Source organism: Brugia malayi, assembly GCF_000002995.4.
Source record: "Brugia malayi strain FR3 genome assembly, contig: Bm_v4_ChrX_scaffold_001, whole genome shotgun sequence".
NCBI classification, from domain to species: domain Eukaryota; kingdom Metazoa; phylum Nematoda; class Chromadorea; order Rhabditida; family Onchocercidae; genus Brugia; species Brugia malayi.
Window position 1 is genome coordinate 13,514,212 of NW_025062479.1, and position 16,671 is coordinate 13,530,882.

Here is a 16,671-nt window from a genome sequence, read left to right on the forward strand (position 1 = left end):
TTATCATTATTTCGCCATCTTTCCCTAGTTTTTCATTTATCATTTCATAATTACAGCTGGCTAACTGTATTCTAAAATGATATTCATTTATGATAATTATACTATAAATTCATTTACGAAAATAACATAACAAAAATTCTAAATAACATTTTCATATCTTTTCTCATCTTTTCCTCAGAGATAATTTATTCGTTTTGTTTTTTTCTCTCATCTATATTTCTTGTCCCCAAATTTAAAAATTTCTGCAACTCCATTTCTCAAATTTTTAAAAATTAATTTAAATTCTTAATTTTAGTTCAGTGAAAAATATCACCCAATATTTAATCGTAGATCACAACTATGTATATTTTATTTTTTAAAATAATTAAATTCATCTATATTTTAATCATCAACCGATCATAATTAATTTAACCTCATCCTTACCATATCAAACTCCCCCAACCATTCATATCACAAAAAAGCTACTTAAAAATCCAGCCGCCAAATTAGATCTACTTGTAATTTTCCCTTTTCGCAAAATGAATCCAAACCCGACTTCGAGCGATTTTTTTGTTTGAAATTCAAAAGTAATCAAAAAAGTTGCTTATTGTTCCTTACTTTCCCTTAAGTAAATTAATTTTAAAGTCTTTCTTTAAATATATGTGATAAAAAAATAAAGAAAAAACTCTTATCATATCACAGTAATTCATGCTCTCATTATATTCTTTATGTTCAACCATTTCCACTACTCTGTTACGTATTTTAAAATTACATATGTTTTAAGAAAAGGGAAAAAATTCTTGTCATTTCCTGAATTTGTATATTCTATATTTTCTATACTTTCCATTCATAACTCAAAATTATGGTTAAGAAAAAAAAAATTACAATATTCTTATATCTCCTAAATAACCTATATTTTCTATATCAAAATCCTATCATGTTACAATAATCCATACTCTTTATTTTCAATCATTTTCACTATTATTGCTTCATAATTCGAAAATTATTTGTACAATACTATTTACCTTACAAATTTTGCATTTTAAAGTTACTTACAACTGTTATTTTTGCATATATGATAAATATTTTCTTTCATTAATTTTTATTTTCAATTTTGGTGCTAATTATTTTGTGAGGTCAATTTGTTTGTGTTGTGATTTTTTTCATTTATGAATTAATTCATTACTAATTTATTGATAATAAAATTAAAAATTTTTTTTCTTTAATAAATCGTTCATTTTTACAATAACACTAACAAATTCTGTCAATTATTTTTTAAAATTATTAAAAATTCTTCTTCCTCTCAATTTATTCGCATCAGTTATGTACGTTAATTACGCTTTTAATTGCATCTTATTTTCGGTTTTACGGCACTTTCCACTCTGTTAAAGAAATGAAGTTTCTCTTTCCTTTTTTTTTTTTTTTTTTTTTTTTTCATTTCAAATAATTATTTCATAATGAAATATTGGAATAATGGACTACTCTAGTAGAATGTGGTACTCAGTACTAACTAATTCTGATAGGAAGAAATTTTGTTGCAAAAAGAAAAAAATAGATGCAATAAATTTGATAAATGATAAATATGATAAAATAATTTTTATCTCTTTTCTGATGCAGTATTTTTTTTGCCAACATTATAGAAGATATTATAAAGATTATCAAAATATGGCAGCAATTGTTGATTTCCTAAATTGGGATGCTTACACCGAACATATCTTTTGCAATAATCGCTTGAGATCATTTACAAAAAATGCTTGGCCTCATCAACAGTCAGTTAATTTATTACCAGAAAAGGTGGTTGTTTACACTATCGATTTCTCCTAATAAAATCATATATTAATCAATAAATTTGTTTTACTTTCCATCATGATAACTACCACTTATATTTTTTGAGTTTTTAAATTGATAGAAATTTGCTTTTTTCTGATTAAATTACATTTTAAATTGTGCTTTTTTTTCAGATGGCTAAAGCAGGCTTTTTCTTTGATCCAGATAATGATAATATTGATGGCGTTAGTTGTCCATTTTGTCTTAAAACTTTAACTGGATGGGAAGATAGTGATGATCCATTGTAAGTTATTTTTATAATAATAACAATAATAGTAATGATAATAATTAATAATCAATACATAATAATAAAATAAAGATATTTATTGAGTAATTCAACCGATTTTTATTTTTCTTTTTAATTGAACTAAATCATAGACTGTTTTTATCAGATTGAATTAGAAACTTATTTTAATTTTTATAGATCAAATTAAGTAAATTTAAATTTCAACTTTTTTTCAATTATTTTTATTTCTGTTTTTTTTTTTTTTCAGAAAGGGAAGAGATACTAAGCTAGAATGAAAAAATGATAATATATGAAAGAATGAGATAAAGACTTTTGAATTCTCAAATTGGTTAAATTTTAGAGTGGAGCATGCAAAACGGAAGGATATTTGCTATTTTGCTCGTTTGAATAAAGATGAAAAAGAATGGACAGTTGAAGATTTCTTACGACTTTTGGCTCAACGAAGAGCATCTATGATGGTTTGAATTGTTTCTCTAGAGAGAAAAAAAAATCGCTTAATATTTTTGTTATACTTTAAAAAATAAATTTTTGAAAGAGTACTTTAGGATTTTAATCTTCAGTTTGTTGTATTTCTATATTAAACTTATAATATTCAATTGTGGCAGATTGAAATTAAAATTAATTTCAAAAATTATTATTAATTGATCCTAATTTCTGCTTACTGTTTGCTATATTAAGTCACTAATTGCACTAAAAGCGATCGATGGTGCTATGGATGCTATGGAAAGCGTGAAAAAGAGAATAGATGTTTTGGTTGAAAATAAAAGGCCAAAAAAGGTAGCGAAGAGGAAGAAATAAGGAAAAATTGGACTGCTATTACAGTCTTATCAAAATTAACTAAGAAGCTTGACTTGACTGGACTTCTACTCTTTATGTTTACTGTATTTGTACTGGTTTGATCTGATTTGATATATTAGTTCCTCTATAAAATTAACATGCTATGTCAAAACAGAGGAAAAAAAAAGATCTCAATAAAAGAAAAAACATAGCATTTTTGGAGACATTACTTTGTGACACTTTGTTATTGTAGTACTTTGTTATTATTGTATTTTTAAGCTTCTTCAAATTAAGTTTTCTACTTTTCAATGGAGCTGTATAATTAATACTAAGCAAAAATTAGTATAACTAAGTGGAAAATTTTTATTCATTTGATTGTTTTTTTGCCTCAGTTTATTCCAATATCAATTTTACTTATAGATATGCTTGCTTTATTTGACATATTATTAAAATGAAAATGTATGCATAAACCACCGACAAATTTTGCTATATTTTAACTGCTAAACAATTTATGGAATGATTGGAATATTGACTGAGTCTATATTTGCTAAATTCAAACATTGCATCCCGAAAATAGACTATCCGAAATAGTCTATATTTGGTCGAATATCATTTTGTTGCATTACAAGTATGTCATTATCGTTGCAAATAAGAGACATAGAGAGAGCGAAAGAGAAACTATCTTAAAATATGAACTGCAGAATGTTAAAGTGTGAAAATCTTTGCATCCTTAAGTACTTTGAAATTCCCGAGAATATATATTTTAAATTATGGAATTTCTCATTCTGCTTCACATTTTGATAATTTTTTTTGATAATTTATTTTCTTATTTTTTGTAAGTGAAATGAATAATTATTAAATGCAACTTTTTTTTTTTTCGAAATTATATGTATTTCATTTGAATGATTCCAAAATTTAAATACTTGATCAATGTTTGCGGAATATATTTATTAGACGATATTGATTTCTTATACAATATCCTTCCGGATCCGATCTGATGTCAAATAACCCGGTTTCCAGATATTTACAATACTTTCAAAATGTTGCATTTATTGCTTTCATGGAAGTGATATGATAAAGAATACTTTTATCTATTTGTATTAATACGTACTACATGGAAAATGTACGTAGCTTAAGTGACCGTATATAATAAACACTACAACGTTAATCTCTTAAAATCAAATATGGAATAGAAAAAAGGAGAGAGAGAGAGAGAGAGAGAGAGAGGAAGGGAGAGATTTGTGATACAACGACATGCGACATGCAATGCAGTAAGACAGCATAGTCCACAGTATGTTGTTAGTGTGAGGAGGAAGGTATAATGAGCGGAAGCGCACACATTCTTTTTGCAAGGACTGCAAGCAAATCGATCTCATTGAGCACACACACACGCATACACACAGACACACACACACACACACACGCACGTGCACTGTTTATAGCGGTATTAGATGTGCATGCATGTGTATATCTCTGTTAATTAATGTTTGGTTCACGTGTAGCATACATACCCTTATCCGATATCGTTGGTCATTTACAGTTGTGAAATACGTGATGTAAATGCGTGGGCACGTTTATGTTAAGTATATGTGTATGTCAGTGTATGCGTATGTCCGTGTAAGAGTATGTGAGTCTACGAAAACGTGGAAAAAGATTCTTTTTTGCTTGTTTGAAACAAACACGCACTTACGTGTTTTCGTATATGTGTGCGTGCATATGAGTACGTGTATGTATGCTGACGTGTATGAATATATGTGATTCCACTCACGTACTAATATACATGTGTATGTGCACGTGACTCTCCTTGCATAACACATGTATATGTGCGTGCGTGTGTGTATATATTTACATTTATTTTGTTATTTTGTACACATACATTATGTAACGATTCTCAAAATACGTTTCTATCCGTGTTATTTCTCGTAATATACATAGAAAACGGGATTAAATTTATCTCTCCAACGAAATATGTTCAGTAATCGAAAATTCTCGAGATTTCCTTTAATTACACAACATTCATTGGCAAATTTAATATGCAAATTTGATTTAATTATCTCAACATTTAATTGTAACAATTATTAATAATTAGTAAAATTAGTAAGTACAAAAGGATAGTTAGTAATAAAAACAGTTCTTGTACAATTAGTTGTAAAAGTAAAATACATTAAAGAGTTAGGATATATATATGAGTTTCTTATAATTAGTAATGTTTAAAATTTCTATAATTTTCTGCTTTATTTCCTATTTTACTATTTAAAGTTTAGTTGACATATTTTCATATCCACAAAGTATGTAGTTATGTTCCTTTTTTTTGTTTTTAAACTCTTTATCAAACTGCAGTGAAAGTAGAGGATTATTTCAATATGTTGTTTATCTTTATTATCACTGTAGCATATTATCTTTTGTTATCATTTATCAAAATCATTGTCGTCTTACCATCGTTTATTTATTACTTTTAATTGATTTATTGGAAATGTTATATCATACACTCAGTTTTCATTTTTTTTTCTCTTTCCAGCGTAAATTGTTTGTTTTGTTGAAAAGTGTTATAATGCAAAATATAAAATGTGATAAAATAAAACAAAGCTTACATTACTGCGATCAATTTGACAATTTTGATAAAAATATCGAATAAATATTTTCAGCGTTTTTTTTCTTTTTCTTTTTGCATAATTTAATTCCGTTAAGTGTTGACATATGTGAACACATTTGTAATTATTATGTATATTATTTTACACTATTTTTTTTTTCTTTTTTTTTTGGTCAAACTGGCAGCTTCACTTTCATCAGTACAGATAACAACAGCTCGTGTTCATAATAGCAAAACAGAACTGTTAGTATCACGTCAACTTGATCCGGTTACTGCTGCTACTATGGAACAGGTACTTTTTTTTTCTTAATTTTTATTACAGATATAAATTTTAAAATATTGTGCATGTAAAATATGCAAATAATTATTGCTACTACAAGTGCCATAATATTACTTACTTACTTACTGTAGCAATAAAATATTGCTTGATTATTTATCGGATAGGAATGTAAAATAATTCTTATTTTTGTTTGCTTATTTACTGAATAACTAAAATATTGTTTGATTATTTGTTAGTTGATAATCTTGAGATTGGATGAGAATTACAAATTAGTGAGTAATGCATTGTGATTTTATAATTTATAGTAATTTTGAGACTTTTCCTGTTGTGTTCAATTTTTTCCTTCCATTTTCTTAATATTTTAAAGGTTTTTTTTTTTTTTTAATTTTCTATATTTCTTAAGGATATCGTTATTTCAGTTTGTTTCTATTTTTTTGCAACCTTGTAATTTTGTTTATATTTCAGTTTTATTTTTGATTGTCCATACTAAACAATTTGGCATAGTTTTACTAATTTCAGATATCCTATTTGGGTTGTGCAAAAATTGAAAATCCGAGCAATGAAGTTGAAATTCTGAAAATAATGCAATTGTTAAATAAAGAACGTTCGGAGAAGCCTATTGATGTAATATTATTTATTCCTGATTCTTCCTCTGGCATTGTTCGGTTTGTGTTTCTTTGCTGTGATATATTCTCTACAGTACACAAAAAATGTTTTTACATATGGATGAGTTTTTTGTTTTTTGTTTTTTTCTTTTTTAAATATTAAGACTTCTTTTATTGTGAACACTAACAGTGATGTTTTTGTTTGAAGTTTCATTTTCATGATTATTCTTTCTTCTCTTTTCTCTTTTGTTTTATTTTTCTTCTTTCATATTTTGATTTCGTTAATTTTATTTGTTATATTTTTAAGCTATAGTTAAATATAGTTTATAATTGGCTTTTTTATTATTATTCTCTTAGTTTGAAATTTCATTAACAGTTCAAAAATATTCTCAAAAATTCGATCTGAATATGCCGTTGCAGTGCAGCAGTTGGTAACACTTTTGCATTATTGCTTGATAATAATAGACTATATAGGCCAGTTCAGTATCATTTAAAAATGGGAAATAAAAATAGAATAGACTAACAGCTCTGGCATCCTATATAACATTTATAAATAAATTTCTAAATATGCTAAATTTTGTTGAAATAAATGTTTTGCTGTTGTAATTTGATAGATGGATTAATTGCTCAGAGAAGGAATGAGCATTGCATTTTGCAAGAGATGCATGTTATGCTTATTTTGCGCTAAATTTCTACTTTATTGCTTTATTTCACTAACAAATATGCATGCTGCAACAAAGTCTTGTTTGTAGAATGTGTGATGGTACAACCAAATCCGAAATGGTCAGTTTTCCAGTTCATCGAATCAAATTTTGTGCTCGTGGCCAGTTGGATTCAGCGGAACGTGAATGTTTTGCGCTTTCTTTTACGCAGAAAAATGCGACACCCACCGATGGTGCCTTACATCAATGTCATGTATTCCGTTGTCAGGTTCCAGAAACAGTAAGTTATTGTTATATCGCGTTTCTTCTCTTTCTGATGTTTACTTAGCAAGATCTTTGGACGATTATTTGTTCGGCAATCATTTCTGTATTTGTTGTTGTTGATAATTGGAATCTGAAAAAGTATGTGTACGAGAATTAGTAATGAGAAGTTAACGATTGTATTGGCTCGATTGTATTTGATTCATTCATATATAACTTTAATGAAAGAGATTAATTATGCTTTTGCGTTAGTATCTTAATGTGATCTTAGTAGCAAAAATATTAATGTTGTGAAGTGTTTCTGTATTTTAGGCCGGAAAAGCACTTCTTAATTTTGCTAATGCTTTTCGAAACAGTGGCACAAAAAAAGTGCCTTCACCAAAATTGTATCGCACATCTCAACCGAGTAGTGCTGATGAAGATGCATCAAGCCTGGAGGGAGCCTTCAGTCCTGGTGGTGAAGAAGATTTCCAGTTTGATGCATTTCTTGAAATGAGAGTGAGATATAAACATTCAGGCTTTTATTCACGCTTACATTGCGTTTGAACATTTTACCAAATCTAAAAAGGGAAAATTTTTTTTTATGCGCTTGAAATAATCTAATTAAGTATTATTTGTCTATTGTTCTCTATCCATCGATATTTAGCCTTGAAATCTTTGGAATTCCATATTTTTAACATTTAGTTTTTAGATTGGTAGTGTTCAAAATTGTTAAATATTACCTTACATTCTAATTCAAATTTCAGTGAATTTTGTGTTGCCTTTTTCCCAAATATTTGAAGTGTAGATATTCTTTTTATAATTTTATTTGACCTTAAATTATAGGAGGAAGATGCAAAGAAAGGTTTTACAGTTTGTCCACAAGAAAAAAATTGTTTTAAACTGAGAAGAGATCGTGAGAAGCGAGTGATTGTTGTTTTGCAACAAACTCATGGCCGAAGAGTTTTAACTGTTAGAAAGTTAGCTTACTCTAGCTTCTATATTTATTGATTTTCTAATTAGTTTTAAATTGGAATTGAAAATTTTTGAAAAAACGGAAGGTATTGCTTTCATCAGCTAAAGAAATTATTGTGCTATAAACAAAACAATATATGTTGTCATTCAAGTAAAGTAAATGAATGATGAGAATGTAGATTTATTCAAGATCTACATGGCATAGTATTATCTTTCTATTGAGATATTTTAGTCCTATGTTTACATATTTTCCAGGTGTTTTGGTTTATTACTTGGTGCTGGTCGAAACTTGCGTCACAATGATATGCACCTTCTTGACATGGTAAATAAATTATGCTTTAGTAGTTAAAAATTCATTCAGTGCAGTTTGTTTTATTTGTTCCATCACATTTCATATATATATTTTTTTTTCTTTTAAAGCAATCTATGGGACAAGGAAATGATTCAAAAACATACATCATTGAAGCTCTTTGGGATCCACATTTACAAAATCTGGAAGTTCTCAATACAGAAACTCCGCGAGGTTTAATATTTTTCTTAATTTTATTTTCATAAAAATTTCCGTATAGTATAATATATATTTCATGAAGGGAAGCTTTTCTTATGATGCAAGGTTTTAGAATACTTTTAACAGTTGTAATAGGAACTCTTTATGTTCTAAAATTGTTCAAGTTTTTGCCAATCTTTTCCAGAAACAAGAGTTTTCATGACAATAGCAGCTGATGTAATATTGGCAGGTATTGATGAACCTGTACGTTTCAATATGGAATGTAAAGCAAGAATTTTTCATGAACATGAACGATTTTGGTACGTGTCCAGAAGACCAATAGTGGAAAAGTATTTTCTTACCGCAGGGGTTTGTTTTTATAAAAATATTGACAAAAAAAAGCTTAATCAAAATTGCAATTAAGATGCTTATTAACATCAGTGGATGATATCACGAAGCACTAGTTACTGAATAATTATTACATAAAATAATATATCAGTTAATTTTTTAATCATGACAATATTCTTAGAAGTATGTAAATGTCTTTATTTTATTAACTATTTCAACTGATGAATGGAGAGCCGTTAATTTAAATAGTAAACTTTCTGAAAGAATTTAAGTTAGTTTTTGGAGATTATGCCATTACTGATTTGATTTGTCAACAGGTTGAGAGGAAGAATATATTTCCGTCAGAAAATGTTAATAGGTAATATACGGAGATTTTTTTAAGCAGATTTTTTAACAGGTAGGAAGGATTCTCATTTTCATTATATTCATTGAATTAATGTTGTAAAATGTTGCGTAGTCATTTTTTTAATTTAATTACTTTTTTCATAAATTCATGGAATGTTTTTAAAATGATAGCATAGAATTACCAAGTTTTTCTTTTTTTTTTTTTTTTTTTTTTTTTTGTAGATTTATTTGAATTGATCATTGTGTCAGTCGGTCAGATTCGTCTGCATGAGTGCTGCTTATTCTCAGATGTAATCAGAATGAAGAAGCGAATTTTGTTCATCTGTTCAAGAATAGACAGAAGATTACAGAGATAAAGTTGCATTAACAGGAATAGTGTGAAAGATATGATTTTTTTTTTCCTTCAATTTAAAAAAAGATTGCATATCAATGATTATAATAGGCTAATAAACTCATTAATTGACGCTTAAATATCGAAAATTGCATAGCAATGAGTGAAGTTGAAGTTATTAAAGTTTAATTCATGGTAAGCTAATAAGTGCTATGTGTGTTCATGTCGCTTACTAAGTTTTGCTGCTGAAATATCACAGCTGTCATAGTACAAGTACTAATACTAAAATTAAATAAAATTAAGAACCATTTTTCTTATCAAAAAGAGAAATCGCTAAATTTTTTACAAAATATTATAAAATAAATTTTGTTTCTAATATAAGCAGATAGACAGGTGTTAGGACAGTTGTTCCATTTTGTAATGTCATGTTCTTAGATACTTTTCCTATCTTTTATTCTTTCTCTTCTTTTCTGATTCTCTTCTTACTTCTCTCTATTTCAAACTTAACCAACAAACCATCATCAAGCAGAAAGAAAGGAAAGAAAAAAGAAAAAACTTCATAAGCTTCATTTATAACGTTTAAAGAATAACGTTATATAATATAAGCATGTATTTTATATTTAATTTATATACTTATGTTTGTCAATCAATAAAATTTACTTTTTTATTTCTCAGTCGCTTATTTATGGCGTTAATCATTCTTATCATGAATATCTATGGATGTCTTTTAATTTAACTTTCAAATTTCAGGTTTATCTCATCTGAAGTATGAGTTAATAATTTCGGTTTGTTTTGACAAATTAATATTTTAAAAAAGCAAAAGAAAAGACTCTTCTACTAAAAGTCCTTAGCTTTTAGATAGGAAATGGTAAAAATTAAACTGTGAAAAAATATTATGTGAGAAGGACAGAAAGGTGAGAACTTTTGTTAAATTAGTAGCTAATATTTTAGTGTAACAAAAATGCTGCTGTGATTTACGTAAGAAAAATTATTTGACATTATGTTAAGGTACTTCCAATTCCTAAATTTTTCTAGAAAATAATACTATTAAGTCACCGATGATTCATTGAGCCCATTGATCATATCGTTAATTGTAAACAGCAATGTATAATGAATGCTCCATTCGATATTTTTTACACGGTTTTAGTTTACATTTCTGATTATCCCTCAATAACCATGTGATATCTTACAACTTTATATATTTCATCAAAGTGAGAAATATTGTGCAATATTGGACCAATGTATAAATTGTTGTTTTAACACGATGGATGTAAATTATCTAGTGTGATAGAAAGATAACCCATCTTATATTTCTTTTATTGATTCATTAAATTTAAAATTCCCCATTCAGTTTTTTTTTTTTTAAAGATTATTTAAAAAGCACTAATCAAGCTAGGCCCATTTTATAGGTGTTAATTTCATCCATTTGCTATCGGAAGTATTAATTAGGTTGTATTTGGTTTTCGGCGTTACATATAAACAGTAGACTCTTTGATTATTGATAAGATGGTTGAAAAAGTGAGAAAAGTAATAAGTCCCATTAAAATATTATATATAATTTCTAATATAATTAGTAGTAAGGTAAAATTATCAAAACGGAAGTCACAGTGAATTTTTTTTACTCTCTTATTATAGTTGTCCTCTACAATTAATATATTGCCAGATATTTTCTTTTTTCTTTTCAGATAGTGGAAGAAGGGATGGATTCCGTGAATGAAGCTGATATGAAGGTTTGTTCTGTTTAAATTTTTATCATTCTAAATTAGCTTTTATTTCAGTATTGTATAACTTGTATTACAAAAAATGAATTTATTTTTATGTAGTTATTATTAGAACGTATGTCTACTTCACTATAACTGGATATATTAAAACTAAAGAGATTTGGCTGAGTTTTTTCAATTTTAAGTTCTAAATTGACAAACGAAAATCTCTTTAAGAACAACTTTAAGCTCTCTTTTGGTAATAAATATGTCAGTCTTTGTAGAAAAAGGGTTGAGTTTTTCATGAGTATATTTAGCTTCTTGAATAAAATCTACAAAACTAAATTTCAGGTGGTGAAATTTGAGTCAGTTACGGAACGTGAGCGATCATTAAGCCGACTTTCGTTAGGTAGATCACCAACAAAAATGCCGACGCAGTTAATACATCCAGCAGATGAAGATGAATCTGGTAGGCTAAAACATATAGCTCTTTTTATTTTCGTTATATTTCTCAGTGAAATGAACAAATTGAAACTTATAAAGTTTGCCACAAAATTTTAAACTTTCAATTTCGAGTTTAGCATGCTTTATCAAATTCAGCTAGGAACAGTTAGTTTACTTTTATTATTTCATTATGAGGTGACAAACAATTTTCTTGATCTGGAGAACTGTGCTATATTTATTCAAACCATTAAAAAAAGAAATGGGAAATGAGATGATTTAGTTTGAAATATTTAAATTTAAAAATTTCGAAATTTCTTATTTTTCAAAAAAAGTGTGGAGCTATTATTCTGTCAGGAAAAAGATCAACTTGATTTGTAGATAGTGATGAGCCGTTATTGTCCGGTTCAGGTGTTGTTAATCAGGAATGTTCCGACGATGTACTTAGTGCTTGGAATAAAATCTTGCTGGAATGGAAAACAAATCCCGAAGGGTAGGCTAAATTTTTACTAATGCAAATTGTTTTACCGTTTCCGTCACTAATATCTGATACCGTATCCCTTCTACTGCTATCATAATTGCTGAATAGTATAAATGGTTAAAACTACCAGCATCGCAAATTAAAACATCCATCTTGTTTTTTTTTTTTGATTAGCAAAATTTCTATTTAAAATTCTTGTTTGGTGTAATTTTTTTTTTTTAGAGCAGTACCGGAAGGTTTAAGTGATCTGATACGTAATGGAGTACCTGATGTTTTACGCGGTGAAGTTTGGCAGTATTTGGCAAAAGTTCAAATTGATCCTGACCTTACCCAAACATATCGCTTATTACTTGGAAAAGTAATTTTTGTTTTCTTTTGCATAATGTTTCATCTTTGTCAGTTTTCACCTGCCGCACGAAAAAGTGTGGAATTATTATTTTGTTAAAACTGTTTCATTTTCTTAATGCATAATAAAAATCAGGTAACATCGATATAAGATAGAATCTATAAAAGATTTGAAATCGTCAATATCATATGTTAAATTGAACTGTAATACTTTCAAAAATACAAGTTTTTTTTTTTTTTTATTTGGTTTGCGAAAGATGAGCAGATAAATAAATCTTGTTAATTAAGGAACGATATTGCTTAATTGTATAACATGTCTGTTTTTTCTCATTGTTTTAAATAATCTAAATTATAGGAATGTCCATCGGAACAGGTAATATTACGGGACATTCATCGTACATTTCCAGCACATGAATATTTTAAAAAAGCAGGTGGAGAAGGTCAGGAATCGTTATACCGAATCAGTAAAGCATATTCTTTATACGACGAAGAAGTCAGTTACTGCCAAGGATTGTCTTTCTTAGCTGCTGCATTATTACTGCATGTAAATATTCATATATATATATATATATATATATATATATATATATATATATTTGTTTCATTTAATATATCATTTATTTAATATAATTTATTGATTTCTTCGTGCAAAAAAAAATTTAATTTTTTTCATATCTTCAAATTTCAATATTTAAGATGCCCGAAGAGCAAGCTTTTTGTACGCTTGTAAAAATAATGTTCGATTATGGTTTACGCGATCTATTCAAACTTGGTTTGAATGTTTTACACTTACGATTTTATCAACTTCAAAGGTTAACTGAGGTAGTCGTTTACAATTTTATTTGCATTGTGCAAGAATAACTTTTTAACATGATACTGAATGACTGAGAAACAATTTCTGTTTCATAATTTATGAATTTAAAAATTCATCGTTTTCAGTCCTTTTATTTTTCTGTTAGAATGTTTGACATTATCTTACCATCTATGATGCTTTTTCCAGTAGACGGCATACATGATTTTCTGCTTTTCTGTAATATCTAGTACATTAGTATGGTACTGATTGCTTTTCAGTTACTCATGATATTTAATTTCAAATTAAAACAGTAAATTTTTTTTCGTTTCTTCGATTAACTGTATTTCAGGATTATGTGCCAGATCTCTTTGCTCATTTCTATAATCTCGGTGTTGAAACACATATGTATGCCTCACAATGGTTTCTCACTTTATTCACTGCCAAATTTCCACTACAAATGGTCTATTTTATTGTAGATCTTTTTCTCAGCGAGGTATGATTGAATTTGTTAACTGGAAAATTTTGTTCTATAACAATTCTGAAATTGCAATTTCCAATAAATTTGAGCTCTCTTTTTTTTTTTTTTTATATACAGGTTCTTCAAAATAGATTATTATACATTTTATTAATTTTTAGCTATTCTAGGGGATGAACACGATATTTCACATATCATTAGCTCTATTGAAAGCATCCAAAAAAGAGCTATTACAATTGGATTTCGAGGGAGCGCTTAAATATTTTCGTGTTGTTTTACCAAGACTTTATCGTACTGAAGCAAATGCTAAAGAGCTAATTCATAAAGCAGTCAAATTAAAAGTTAGTTTTATTGGTTTCGTTTTTATTTAGATCAGTAATTAAAACATTTTTTTTTTTTATCACATAACATATGCGACATTCTTTAACAGTTGACTTTTTCGTACATTGTATCGTTAGTTTTTACAATCCCATCTCTATGTTATTCTGCCAGTGCTTGGTTTGTAATTAATTGTTTAATTAGTAGATATTTTTATTACTAGCATTAAGATTTTTTTTTTTTTTAATGATTAGTTAAATATACGTTATTATGCGCAAATTGAAAAAAAAAAATGGTGTGAGCAATATGTGTGCATATATTTTTTGTGCAATATTTTAAAAAGCCATACTTTTTAGATAAGCCATAAACGACTATCAAAATACGAGAAGGAATTTTATTCGTTGAAAGAGCGTGAATTAGAATCTCAAGATCCATTGGAACGTATGGAGGTTAGCTATTAATTTAACTAACTTGGTAAGTATTAACGTAAATATTAACTGTTGTAAAATATCTGCTGTAAATTTCAAAAAATTTTTTTTTCAGCGGGAAAATCTTCAACTGAAGGAAACAGTAATGCGACTGGAAAGGGAAAATGATGATTTGGCACATGAACTCGTAACTAGTAAGATTGAGCTGAGAAAGAATTTAGATACCGTATGTCATCTAAATAAAAGCTGATTTTTAATGTATATTTCAATCTTTTCTCTAATTAATTAGCCATATCCAAATTTCCTTATTTTTATGAATTAAATCTATTATAGGCAGAAGATAGTGTTGAAAGTTTACAAGGACAGCTTGAGAGGTGTATGCGAACAGCAAAAGATCTTGAGGATGAAAATAGTGGACTGCGAACTGAATACGATCAGGTCGTTATATTTTTATACCAAATTTGATTCACAATCATGAAAATACTAACTTTAAAATCTGAGTGAATAGTTTATTTCAATTGTTATGCATATGTTTTTGTCGGTAAAGGTATTTATATCGAACATAGATAACTGTCTCGCTCAAGTTTGAGTTTAAAATGCATCAAAATAGATCGGATTCGAATGAAGTTTTCATGATGTTTAACAATCATTTGATTCAAATTTATAGGTGAAGGAAATGTGTAGGAGAGAAGTGTTGCGACTCGAATCGGAAGGATCACGATCACAGGGTATTATTACTAACTACAAAGAAATTTGTTCCGATTTAAGTTATCGATTGGAGAAGCAGCAAGATAGTTTCAAAGCTCAAAAATCACGAATTGCTGTAAGTTACTATTGTGAGACATTCTGATGACTATTTTCATAGAATGAATTGTTTTGTAGGGAGTGGTCTCGAACTGTGAACAATGTTCAACTGCACTTGCTGAATTTACCGAACAGGTAAATGGGAATCCATCAAAGAAGGTATCTGATGTATGCTTTTCATTTCATTATCACTAAAATTCTGTTTGCAAAGTTATTTCTTTTTTTAACGGATGTAGGGTTTGGTAGAGTAATAAAATTTATTTATTTTTCAGTTATCATCAGTGGAAGATGGTTGTGGCTTTAAGATGATTGAGTTGATGGATAAACTGGAAGAAAGTGAGCAACGTATTCGCCAGCTGGAACTTAGTCTTGCTCAAACTAAGCTTGAATTAGTTGAAGCACAATGTAGAAATCAGGACTTGAGTCATCAAGTAATTCTATTTGAATAAAACTTTTAAAGTGATAGTATATTAATACCATTTCACATGTAGTTATTGATTAGTTTGAATATTCAAGCAATCATAACTAAGTGATAAGTAATGAGAGATTATCATAATGTTGATTCTGTTTGAATAGTAATCAACATTGATATTATTGGAAAATATGCTTGATTTATAATTAATTCTAAGCAAGAATGCGAATCTGGAAGACGTAAAGTCTAAAGTATTTAAACTTTACGTTTTCTTCCCGTTATTTTCGCTAAAGGATTAGGCGAGATGCGTGTGCAGCGCTTGTCATAATAATGGCGTTGTTCCTTATTTTACTTGCTACATATATTTACATACTTGAGCTGTAAGCTATGACTAATGTGTATAACAATTCTTATATATATATATTTTTTTTTTTGCTTACTATTAAAATTGATATGTTTAATTTCTCCATTAATTATGATGGTTTGAACATTTAGTTTACATTTTATGAGATTAACTTATTTAGCTAATTTGATTCATTTCAAAAAAAGTGATGAGAATTGTCTTAATTTATACTTCCAAAAATTTGCTTTTAAATTTTTTAAAGTTTTTATAAAGGTAATCTTTCTTCAGATGAATGCATCAATTACTGGTGATAACGATAGTAGTAGACATGCAGCATGGTTGAAAAAAACAATATCATCAATTCGAGATGTTGGTACGTCATTGAAACAGCCTACCCATGAGTGTAGTAACAGTTCCGTTTCTGTGGATAAATATTAG

General features: G+C 28.0%; 2 protein-coding genes and 1 non-coding gene across 6 annotated transcripts; all 3 read left to right on the top strand.

Moving 5' to 3' along the window:
• Nucleotides 1–1,644: 1,644 nt before the first annotated feature.
• Bm8420 (Inhibitor of Apoptosis domain containing protein) lies at nt 1,645–2,851 on the top strand (the record flags this gene model as incomplete). The annotated part of the gene is made up of 4 exons (XM_001892719.2): nt 1,645–1,773; nt 1,941–2,050; nt 2,394–2,511; nt 2,732–2,851. 4 exons carry the CDS (start codon nt 1,645–1,647, stop codon nt 2,849–2,851), a joined length of 477 nt encoding a protein of 158 aa, XP_001892754.2.
• Nucleotides 2,852–5,550: 2,699 nt separating this feature from the next.
• Nucleotides 5,551–16,671, top strand: Bma-tbc-11 (TBC domain containing protein; the record flags this gene model as incomplete). Of its 4 annotated transcripts, none has more annotated exons than XM_043074743.1 (23): nt 5,551–5,712; nt 6,220–6,365; nt 7,058–7,247; nt 7,541–7,726; nt 8,054–8,187; nt 8,438–8,504; nt 8,603–8,705; nt 8,875–9,038; nt 11,379–11,423; nt 11,745–11,862; nt 12,216–12,327; nt 12,538–12,673; nt 13,016–13,204; nt 13,357–13,482; nt 13,803–13,946; nt 14,099–14,269; nt 14,603–14,695; nt 14,790–14,900; nt 15,008–15,112; nt 15,342–15,497; nt 15,557–15,646; nt 15,751–15,909; nt 16,522–16,671. In XM_043074743.1, the coding sequence occupies 23 exons, from the start codon at nt 5,551–5,553 to the stop codon at nt 16,669–16,671; spliced, it is 3,057 nt and encodes a 1,018-aa protein (XP_042930677.1). The 4 variants fall into 4 exon arrangements, with proteins under 4 accessions (XP_042930677.1, XP_001892755.2, XP_042930675.1 ...); XM_001892720.2 differs by having other exon boundaries at nt 15,557–15,637; XM_043074741.1 differs by having other exon boundaries at nt 13,016–13,153.
• Nucleotides 16,105–16,253, top strand: Bm15602. Its single transcript, XR_006227985.1, has one exon. It is a non-coding gene; the product is annotated as a small nucleolar RNA Bm15602 (small nucleolar RNA).